The 11,457-nt window shown below is 34.0% G+C and overlaps 2 protein-coding genes across 4 annotated transcripts in view; both read left to right on the top strand.

Moving 5' to 3' along the window:
- LOC107681968 (synaptosomal-associated protein 25-B-like) overlaps positions 1-3,980 on the top strand; it is a 42,185-nt gene extending 38,205 nt beyond the window's left edge. For both annotated transcript variants that reach the window (XM_016478373.1, XM_016478365.1), the window contains exons 7-8: positions 1,677-1,821; positions 3,140-3,980. In XM_016478373.1, the coding sequence (XP_016333859.1) occupies positions 1,677-1,821; positions 3,140-3,208 (214 nt within the window). In that variant the 3' untranslated portion in view covers positions 3,209-3,980. The remainder of the gene's footprint in view (positions 1-1,676; positions 1,822-3,139) is intronic.
- Positions 3,981-8,520: 4,540 nt separating this feature from the next.
- LOC107681954 (protein ELYS-like) overlaps positions 8,521-11,457 on the top strand; it is a 20,990-nt gene continuing 18,053 nt past the window's right edge. For both annotated transcript variants that reach the window (XM_016478338.1, XM_016478330.1), the window contains exon 1: positions 8,521-8,762. The gene's annotated coding sequence lies outside the window, so the exon portion shown is untranslated. The remainder of the gene's footprint in view (positions 8,763-11,457) is intronic.

The following is an 11,457-nucleotide window of genomic DNA, read 5'->3' as shown; positions in this document are numbered from 1 at the left end:
AAATAATATATATATATATATATATATATAGAGAGAGAGAGAGAGAGAGAGAGACAATTGTCACACCAGTTTTTAGTCAGTAATGCATAATAATAACAACAATGATTTATAATTATAATATTTCATTCTCATTAATTTAATGCAACAAAAACTTGGATATTATTTAAATTGTAAAGTAATAAATCAGGTAATATTTGTCTGACTGTCTTGTATATTAAGTCTTTCTGTCTTATATATTAATATTCATTAAAACATTTTTGCATTGTAACAGTTTTCATGACAATTAAGCGAATCCCTAATTTTTAGTACTGTAATGCAAAACATAGTATTAATAATAATAATAATAATAATAGTAATGATGATATAATCTTGTTCTCATTAATGTAATGCAAAAATAATTATATATTTTTAAACTGTAAAAAAAATATTTAAAAAAATTACTGTATTAAAGTAATATAATGTGGTATGTAAAGTTTAGTGTACACTGTAAAAATTATTTTCCGAAGTTGTAAATGAAACAAAGATTATTTGAGAATTTTTTACAAGAAAATACTTTTTCAGTCTTTCTACTTCAAATTTACAACACAACACAATACAATACAAGGAAATACAAGGAAAAATGAAGTTGGAGAGTTTTTGAGAAGATGAAAGCAGCAGGAATATTCTGAAATATTTGGAATAAAAATAAAATCGTAATATAAAGTCTTGGTGTGTTTACTATTGCTATTTGTTGCTATGGTTATAGGCATCACTTACCAATTAGAGCAGTTGACTTCAGTTAACATTTTTTGATCATTAGCTCTTGTCTGCAGTTGTGTGGACAGATCAATTTGAGAGACATTTTAGTAAATACGCTTGTCAGTCCCAAACGCTGACTGTGTAAACGAACCCTATTTGTGCTGTGGTTGTTTTCATCTGTCTAGTGTATCAGAAGTAAGTACACTGCGCTTCACTTGTCAGTGAGTCACAAGGATCTCTATAATAGTCTGTTGAAGACAAATGTCCGCTTTGTGCCAGACTGTAGCTGCAGGCAAGTCAGGAATGGTCATGAAACCACTGAGCTGTTGTTGGTCCTCTGTCTCAAAATATCCCCTGTCAGTCCACAAACAGAATTAAATGTTTAGCTAGAGTCCATATACAACTTAATTGTTGTAGACAGTTGTTCTAGTCATGCTAGTGTAGTCAGAATCCACGGGTGAGGTAATGTGAGTAAACAGAATCGGCCGCTCTATCATCATTATGTGTTTAATGTCCTTTTTCTGTCCTGTACAACCTATCAGACTATGTATGGATGCCTATTTCCGCCATGGAATTAAAAATGAGGAATTTTCTACTTTTTTTCGACTTTTTTTCTCATAATTCAGACTTGCAATTTTGATATAAACTCCATATATTATCAGATATATATCCATATAGTTCAAATAGTCCAATATTTTTTTATTCTGTGGTGGAAATGGGCTTCAATATCAGACAGATTAAGATGACAATGAAATCAAAACTGACAATATTTATTTTATAAATACATGTTCCTAATTCATCAGTACATGTTATTTCACAGCAAAAAAAATCTTTGATCAGAATATAATAAGTACATTTTTCTTATCTATGTGTTACAGTACAGTGTGTTATATTATGGAAAACTCTACTAAACCCAGTCTGTTTTTCATTATCTTCAGGGTAACAAATGATGCGCGAGAGAATGAAATGGATGAGAATTTGGAACAGGTGGGAGGTATCATCGGTAACCTCCGCCACATGGCTCTCGACATGGGCAACGAGATCGACACCCAGAACCGTCAAATCGACAGGATTATGGATATGGTAAGATCATGTAATTGCAATATTGGAGAAATTATTACTCAACAGCCTAAATACTGACCGCAAACTCTCTCATGAGATAAGAGCTTCTAATTACACCACAAGATGCTTGTTTGTGCTTGCAATGTCACATTCCACTGTAAAAATACCCTTTGAGATCAATATTTGCATGGAGTAGTGTGTTTATGAATTCTGGATCATAAATGCATTTTATAAGGGAATGCATCACTATTACTATTGCTTTTAATCTGAACCTCTCAGAACAGTGGTTTTCAGCATGAAATTTTTTAAAATAATATATTATTCATTATTGTTATTATTGTTAATGTTACATTACATTTTTATCCAAAGCGACTTACAAATGAAAACAATGGAAGCAATCAAAATCAACAAGAGAGCAAAGATATGCAACAAGTCTCAGTTAGCTTAACGCAGTACACATACACGTTTTTTTTTATTATTATATAATAAATAAAAAGAAAACAGATAGAGTAGAAAAAGAATAGAGCAAGCTAGTGTTAGAGGCCTTTTTTTTGCTTTTGTTCATTGTATAATAAATAACAAGAAAACAAATAGATAGAATACAAAAAAATAGAGAAGCTATTTTTTTAATTAATTAATGTTAATACTAATGTAACATAATGCTAAGAAAAAAGAAAGAATATGTTTTTCTTCTCAACTTGAAACTTCAGGATGACTTAAATGATTTAAGTTCATATATTACTATAAATATAATTAATATTATTATTCATATTAATATATTAAAGTAGTCTAACTGAATTAAAATGCTAAAAAACACTAAAATCTAGATTTTTTTTCTTTTAAATAACTATTGATTTTATTGAAGAGCAGTTCTTGAAAGTTCTGGAATCACAAAATAAATCATGCTAAATTATTAATATACTTTAAGACAATTAAGCATCACTAATTTTCAGTACTATAAAGCATATATAATATGGTTTTCATAATAATAATTATAATAATAATAATAATAATTTGCTTTTGTTAATTTAATGTGACAATGATCTGATATTTTAAAGTAAAATGTTTATTATTGTAAAGTAATAAATCAGGTAATATTTCTTGCACTGTCTTATATATTAAAACCATTTTTTGCATTGTGACATTATTTTCATGCCAATTAAGCACAATATAATGCAGAAAATAATGATATATTGTTTAAATTGTAAAGCAATAAACTAGGTCATATTTGTTGTAATTTGTGCTGATTTAAACAAAAACAAGCATGTTTGTCGTAATGACATCAGCAATACTGGAGGAAACACCTATTGTATCTGTATCTATTATTTTTGTCTTCCAGGCCGATTCCAACAAAACCAGGATCGACGAAGCCAACCAGCGTGCCACAAAGATGTTGGGAAGTGGCTAAACCCCTGCGAGAAATGCTTTGCCTCCCTTTTCCCCTCCCCGCTGTACCTGCAACAGTGCACATGTGCTTTTACCGTGGTTCTCACCTGACCGGTTTACACACATGCACTTATCAGCCCCTCTGCGCTCTATCTAGGAAGTGTCGTCGTGTGTCTGTCTGTCTTAACTGATAGCCTAGTAAATGGTCACATTTACTCTGTATCTTTCTTTCCAAAGGTTAAATGTACATAGTGCATATTTGATGGCTAGAGCTCATGTGAAGTTTCTTCTTCTTCTTCTTCTTTTGATGGTTACTTTGTTTTTTTAAGTGTATATTTATTAAATATATACACACATTTTTTTGGATGAAATTTCTTAAAGGTTTTCAGTCATCTGTGTGTCCATGCTCTGTGTTTTACTCTATATAAGCCATGCTTCATATTCAGATGTAGCGAGACAGGAGACAAATTAGACTGTGAGGTGCAGGAGATCACGTGACAGATTGCTTATCTTAGCCTGACATTTTGTAATCACCTTTAGACAGTGTTCAGTATTGATTATTCCACCTAAATTGGTCAGATACTGTATGTATACAGCGTGTCACTTTCACTTATTATTACCCGCGTCGTTCCCGATGTGTAGACTTTACCGTAAAGCATGGGGATGTCAGTACATGCATTCGGTTTGAAGCAACATCACAATAGTGCCACTCTTTTTATTTCTGTACGTCTGCAAAATGTGTCAGTTGATGTCAAATTGGAACTAAATGCCAATAAAAACTAAACAAACCTGAATCTATTGTTTTCGGTATCGTTTCTTTGTTCTTTGTGTTTGATATCTTCCCAACGCAGAGACAATAGCAAGCGTTTGCTGTTGATACAAGAGTGTTAGAGTGGCTGTACACTGTACTAACCCAGATCCTCTTTGAACCAGGGGCTTTACATGGATTATGCCTGGCAACGTCACTAAGTACATCCAAATGCTGAAATACACAAGTACACACACACTGGTTCAACACACACAACATGGAGAAACACAAGCAAGTGTAAACCTAGGTGTTAGGGGACAGCTGGCCAATCGTGATTATTGAAGTCAGCTGCCAGTAATGTACAGCAACATTATTAACGGACTTGAAAAATGCAAATTATTTGAGAAGATTACCCACCATAAAGAACAGATCATAATCATAATGGAGTAAATAAGGCTTAATATTGGTTAAAATATTATACGTATAATTAAAAAAAAATTTGTATTACAAATTAATTATATATAAAATTATATTTGTTTAAAAGCACAATTATGTGCACATGTGGTCAATTTTGAACAGTTGTTGCTCATGTGGTGCACTAATTTCTAACATAAAAATGATATATAGTTCTTTATATATATATATATATATATATAGTTCTTTAATGACATCACTGTATTTTGGTGGGAAACCAGCACGAAGATCATTAAGTTTTAGATTTGATTCTGTGTTTTTTGTGGGTACTAGTTGGTTTGTCTCATTTGAAAACATTTGATAAAACTGCATAATTATTTTATTCTCACAATTTCAAAGCTTTAAAAATGTAAAAAAAAAAAAAAAAGATCAGATTTTCAGTCCCTCACTGAGAAATGGCTAATTTCAGCTCTGTATTTTATTTCTGTTTCATAAATGTTATTTGAAATGTTATCAGAAATGTAATTAAATGTTTTATTTCTGTTATTTTCTGAAAGTCTGAAACACACCCTTTTTATAGAAATACCTTTTTATTATTATTACAACAAAAGCATATTCCTGTTACAAAGTTATTTCAAATATTAGCATAACGGCAGTGATGCTGGTCAACAAACATGGTTTCGCTTGTGATGCTATAAACAACCAGGCCGAAACGCAGCATCATCCAATGAATCATGTTTTTTTGTTTTTCTCTTTGTGGAGAAGGAAACAATGCTGTTCTCATCAGATGGAGATAAATGTCCTCTGCTGTCCAAACTGAAAGAGATGTTCTCAAGCGTATAGCCTGAGTCCTGACTTTCATATGGCACTTATCACACAACCTCAAATGCAAAACACACATGAAAGCACCATCAGCCAAGACTGCAATATCTTTCTGCTCTTATCAGAGACACCCTACTGCTCTACAATCTCTTAATGATTTTCTTCTGCCACATTTGTGAAAATGCATTTGCCGGATATGCATCAGTGGCTTCTAGATGTACACTGATACCGTGTTTTACACTGCTGAGTTAGAAAATGGTGTCTAGAGATGCTGACATCACACTGCAAAATGAGTTCATGCAAGTACAATAATGAAGTGGTTCCATTTTCATTTCTGGAGAATGATTGGACATTATAAAAAGCTTCTAAAGAGCATGTGAAATCCCTTGAAAAAAGTGCAGCTTCCTTTTCTGTGTTGACAAATTTCCTATTGAAAATAGATTTTTTTAATTTTTTAAATAGGCAACAGGCTTAATTTACAGCACAGCCACTCTGCAAAAACGTCTTATTCTTAATGAGTAACGAGACTGTTCAAATATTGTATTTTCTCTCAGCCTTTGGCAGGAGTGTGACACCAATAGTTATGTTTTTGTGAAGCAGGTATTTCCAATTTAAAAGTAATTTTCCCTAAATTTCTCTCAACGACTCCCTCCATCATTCATGTTCTTATAGAGATGTTAATATTTCAAACAAGATATTAGAGATGCAATGATGAACAAATTCAAAGCTTAGAAAAGTATCTTACATGCTGTGTCATATTGTCTTAACTTGTTTTAAAAACAAATGAGCTTATATTCAAAATACAATCTATGAATAAAATTATTTATATTAATACCTTATTTTAATATTAATATTATATATAATAATATTTTTTATATGGTATAGTTAATTTATTTTGTTGATTTTAGATATTATTTCAGGAAAACAAGTAAATTATAAGCTAAAAACATTTTTACTAATTAAAAACTTTTTTCCATGGCATAAACTATTTGCAACTTGCTAATCAAAAGCAGGTGGTATTTAAAATAAGTACATTCTTATTAAAGTAAGCAGTTTATTGACCATATGAGTGCAAGATGAATCAATATTTTAAGTCAGTTTAAATGAATATATCTGCTAAAAGGTAATTAGTAAAAGTTATCAAAAAAAAAAAGAAAACTTATGCCCAGTTAACAATTTCTGAACATTCTCTTTTTTTTTCTTGGTTATGTGAATGTTAAAGACAACATTAAGGGGAATGTTCCATTTTATTATTTTGCAAATATTATGGAAATGTTACTTTTGAATGGTCTCTAAATCATCTAAGACGAACATCCAACTTTTTTTTTTCAGTAAATGTGCCATAAATGATATTTTTGTGCTGAAGTTTTGAGAACAATTTTAAATACCAGATAACTTTGAGTGAACTTTCTATTAACATTACTGAAAGAATGTTTGTCCATAACTTTGAGAGAACCTTGCCAGAATGTTGTGAGAGCGTTCCATGTTAGTTGGGCTGCATAGGTGGCCTCAAAAAGTACACACAAGGACTAAAAGCCAGGCTCTTTAAATGCAATAGCAAATTCATTTTCTTTAATATTCTTAATTGAATATCTGCCAGCGATTTCTACTTTATCGCTCCCGTTCTCTCAGGCAAAAAAATTCACCTGTGATTGGTAACCTTATTTAGCCTGTGAAGCAGATGGTATGTGACAATTCTTTGATACATAATTTGCTCTTCAGTGCAGGTGCTGATTGAACTGGATCATTATTCAGTGATTGACACCCACTCTCACCACCCTCTCTTCTGAGTCACAGCCCTCCGCTGGCCTGTTCTTCATCATCTCCCAGCCCACCTCCTCATCGCCCCCTTTACATCTCGCATCCCCTGTTCACGCTTCTATACACACGCCATCTCCAGTGTCGTTTAGCCAGAACTCATTAACAAAGGCTGACAGCAGCTCCAAAGGCACTCTAACTCTGACTCACTGGATTTTTGTACTATTCTGAATCCATTTGTACATCAAATATTATTTGAATAATGATTTAAATACATAAACACGTGCACACATCCCTAATTGTAAAGCTTACTATAAACACTGTGATGATAAGACGTGTTAGTTCTTCCTTCCAGGGATTCATATTTATTCACTTTGGCAATCCAGTGATGGGGAAGAGCGAGGATGTGTGTGGGGGATGGGAAATGGGAATTGCATAACCTCCGAGCTCAATCTTAGCATGAAGTGGCCACCAAGAAAAGGGGGAAAAAATAGAGGAGAGGGAGGGAGGAATAAAGAGAAGCGGGAGAGAGTATGAAAGAGAGAAAGTCTCCCTTTGCCCTTATAGTGAAAGGTGGAAAAATAAAATTAGGCTACAATCAGAGGTGTGAAAACAGGATGACTGGGACAATGATGTACAGTTCAAGAGTGCTTACCTGGATAGAGCAAATATGTGGTTCCTGGCGATGTGCAAAATATATTCACAGTGCATAAAATAAAAGAGTTTATATACAGTTTAGCTCCTCCCACCACAACATAAAAACAGACAATACAGAAAAGGGTAATGCAGAATAAATAGTACAGAAAAGAAACATACATTGAGATACAGAAAAAATATATTTTGCTATAAAAATTGTTAATTTTTGTATTATTGTAATATTAATTAACATCATACGCAATTTACTAACATTTTACATCACATATCGTGTTAATAAAATAATATACTAATAACTAATAAATCTCTCTCTCTCTCTCTCTCTCTATATATATATATATATATATATACATACAGTGTATATTTGTTTGCAAATGAGACATGTTAGACTGACAACTAGTGGTCAAAGAGGAGTAGTTAACCAGACAGCTTTTAACATCTTAATGTTGCATTTACAAGCACAATATATATTTATGAATACCACAAAAACGGAGCAACTGATATGAGATCATTTATGAAATCACTGCGTAAAGATTATATGACATGAAATTATTTGAATTGCATGTTACTATATTTATGTGTCCTTTTGAAGTGCACACAGATGTATTATTATTAGAATTTTTATAAAGATATTTACTCGGCTAATTATTTATTTTATGATTTATGAGAGGAAACAATTCATATCACTTTAGGATTTAATATTAGGAAAACAAACAAAAGAAAAATCACATCAAACTGTTATTATTTGCACAGATATGGTCTCGTGATTATGAAAGACGCTCTCACGTGCTTTTAATAAGTGACTGCAATAACAAATGTGCAGTCACCGATCAAAGAAAGGATATGAAAACCCCTGTACTTTCACTGGTGCTTGAAATCTCGCGATACTGTTTGTGGCGCGGGATTTGGCTGGAGCAGATGAATGCGCAGAAGTCGTTTTGCAGCGCTATGGAAATGGCGCCTGCGTTCAAGCAACAGTAGTCGGCAGTCATAACGATTTACACTTAACTCACGGGAATTCAAGTTTTCTCTTTGCTACTGCTTTAAAGATCAACACAACTAGACTACGAGAGTTTATCCATACGAACCGAGCCCGGATTATGACCGGAAAAGAGTTGCCACGAAAGTCGTATTTGAAGTATATCCAGTTTTCCTGAGGGCCGTCATCATCAGCGCGCAGGTATAACGTTGTTGTCTGTGCTCAGTTTCACCTATCTGTGTCATATCAGGATATTCTAGAACAGTGTACTTGTTTCTACAGCTCTTTAGCACTCGTTTAGGTGGTTTGTTTAGTGTTAAAAGCTGTTGCAAGTTAGTCGCGTGCTGTGACCGTTAGCTGCCGTTAGCTTGTACGGCTAATCTGAAGCGCTCAAGGTAACAGCCTGCGTGGGCTTAACTCACGCCACAGCACGGCTATGTACGAGACCTTTTACACGCTCTTTGTTTTATTACACATCGCAGGAAACTTTTTAAACTTACTGTTGGCCTGTCGTCGTTGTAATTTGAGTCTCTTGTTTGTTTTCATATGCTTTGTTGGTAAAAGTAACATTTCACGCTAGCGGTGCTACTGACGTGCTGTGGTTGACAATAGTTTCCAGCAAAGGTTATATTGCAGATCATACAACAGTGTTTTATGTAAACTATGCAGAAGACAGCACTGAATGGACGCCTTTGTTTTGCTTTGAAAAGAAGCGGTATTTGTCAGTGATAATTTGAATGTATTTGAATGGACTTTATGGCTTGTCTATTAAGTGACAGTGCACGTAATGACACTGCATAACGTCAGATTTATCATATATAAAGTGATTATCAGAAACAAACATGACTGCAGACGCCTGTTGTACTGTTTTAGTGTAATTTGCCTAGTACTTCTTATGAGTAAAACTGAGCTGTGAGCTCTGATTTCAGGTCACTGTTTCTCCATGTGAAGTCTCACGCATGGGTGGGACTGTAGTCTGCGCGGGCACATGGACGAAGAGTCCTATAGGCTGTTTGCATTATATGGCCATGCTTTTCCAGGGGGCAGCCGCACTATTGCATGAACCAAGGGTTTTGTAATTTTACAGACTGTCATTCTCCTGCAGACCTTATAATTACTCTCATTAAATCGTTGTTGCGTTTTATAATATCTTATTGTCAGCAAATGTTCTTTTGAAATGCAATGCATGTTGTTGTTTTTTTATGTAATATCCACAGATCCGTAAAATATTTAAATTAAATTAAATAGCTGTCCTTGTGGGAAATCTTTCTCTAGTGTAGACATAATCATGCCAGACTTTCAGCAAAGCTTATGGGTGACATATGTTTTTTCAAGATAGTGTTATCATGACTGTGCCACATATCTTAAAGGGGTCATATGACCTTCGAAGTTTCCAGAGTCAGCCATAGTTTTAAGATTTCTGAGAATTCAATGAAATGATGCTGCTGCTAAAAAGAACATTATTTTGTGTATTTGGTGTAATGCGGTTACGTCACTTGCCCACCGGGTCACCGACCCCCACCGTCGTTTAGATTTTTTTATAGTAATAAAAATTATTTAGTTCAGTAAAAGAACAGACACTACAATTAAAAACTGAACGCGGCTGCTCAATGCAGTTGAACGACAGTTGCATCACAGATCAGATTTCATCCCTGAGTGGGATGAAGAATGGGGTGAGACAGACAAGATGATTGCGGATGATTTAGTTTCGAAACGAAATGCAAAACGCCTGTTTGGCAATATTTTGGGTTTTGAAAAGCCTGTTGACTTTTATCTAAGGTGATTTTGGAAGTTTTTTTAAACATTCGTTTCTTATTTAATTGGTGCCACATTGTTTGCTGATTTGTACTTTATTTCAACTTTGTGTCATTTATTTATTTTATTTGACATCAAGGTGCATGCTGTGCCTCCAAGCTTTCTTACTCGTTTTGCTAATAAATGTTCTACGTTTCTTATTTATTTGGTTATATATTATACATGTTTACTTAGCCTATTTCCAGTTTTGTATACAACAAGCGCTACTCTACACTGCCCAAAACTCGCGTTTGAATCATCAGTGGCAAATCCTTTAAATATGAAATCGTACTTACAGTCTGTGAGTCAGAAAAGCCGGCATTGTAGTATACTCTCAGGATCAGGAAACAGTCCTCCATAAAATGCGCTGCACACTAGGGTTGTGATGGTGAGGAAATTTTCCCACCGGTTAATCGACGTGTGGTAATACCGGTATCACCGCCGTGCGCGTTTTACTTTCACTTTCAAATTAGCGGCAATTCGGCGTTGATTCAATTCAAGCAACAACAACGTCAAACTTATAGAACTTTTATTAACAAAACGAATAAAAATACACAATATATGCCTAATAAAATAACAAATTACTTGGGCTACACAAAGTTTAAATAGGTATATAAAACTGAAAATCAGCAAACACTGTGGAACCAAATAAATAAGAAACATAGAACGTTCATTAAAAAAACGAATAAGAAAGCTTGGAGGCATGGCATATACACCTCTTGTCTTTCTCACCTTGCTCTTGTCAGTCAGCTCGCCTCACTCTCCTCACGTGATAAATAAAATCTGACTCCTGCTCCATGGTGCACTGTCGTTCGCGCATGATTCGGCACGCTGCATTGAGCGTTTAGTTTTTAAAAGTGTCTGTCCTCTAACTGAACTAGGCTAAATGTTTTTTTGTTACTATTTTTGTTACTATAAAAAAATCTAAACAAGGGTGGGGGGCGTTGAGGCAAATGACGTAACCGGTGTTGCGGCTTAACACCGAAACCGAAATAACCGAAAACACCATCTATCGCAGCAAGCCTACTGCACACATCTGAATATTTGGGTTGAACTGTTCTGGAACAGTGTTGTAAATACAACTTAACCACTGATTTCTAGT

Source organism: Sinocyclocheilus anshuiensis, unplaced genomic scaffold (genome assembly GCF_001515605.1).
Source record: "Sinocyclocheilus anshuiensis isolate Anshui unplaced genomic scaffold, SAMN03320099.WGS_v1.1 scaffold1098, whole genome shotgun sequence".
Classification (NCBI taxonomy): Eukaryota; Metazoa; Chordata; class Actinopteri; order Cypriniformes; family Cyprinidae; genus Sinocyclocheilus; species Sinocyclocheilus anshuiensis.
The sequence above is the reverse complement of the archived record's forward strand: the minus strand, read 5'-3'. Positions and strand labels throughout refer to the sequence as shown.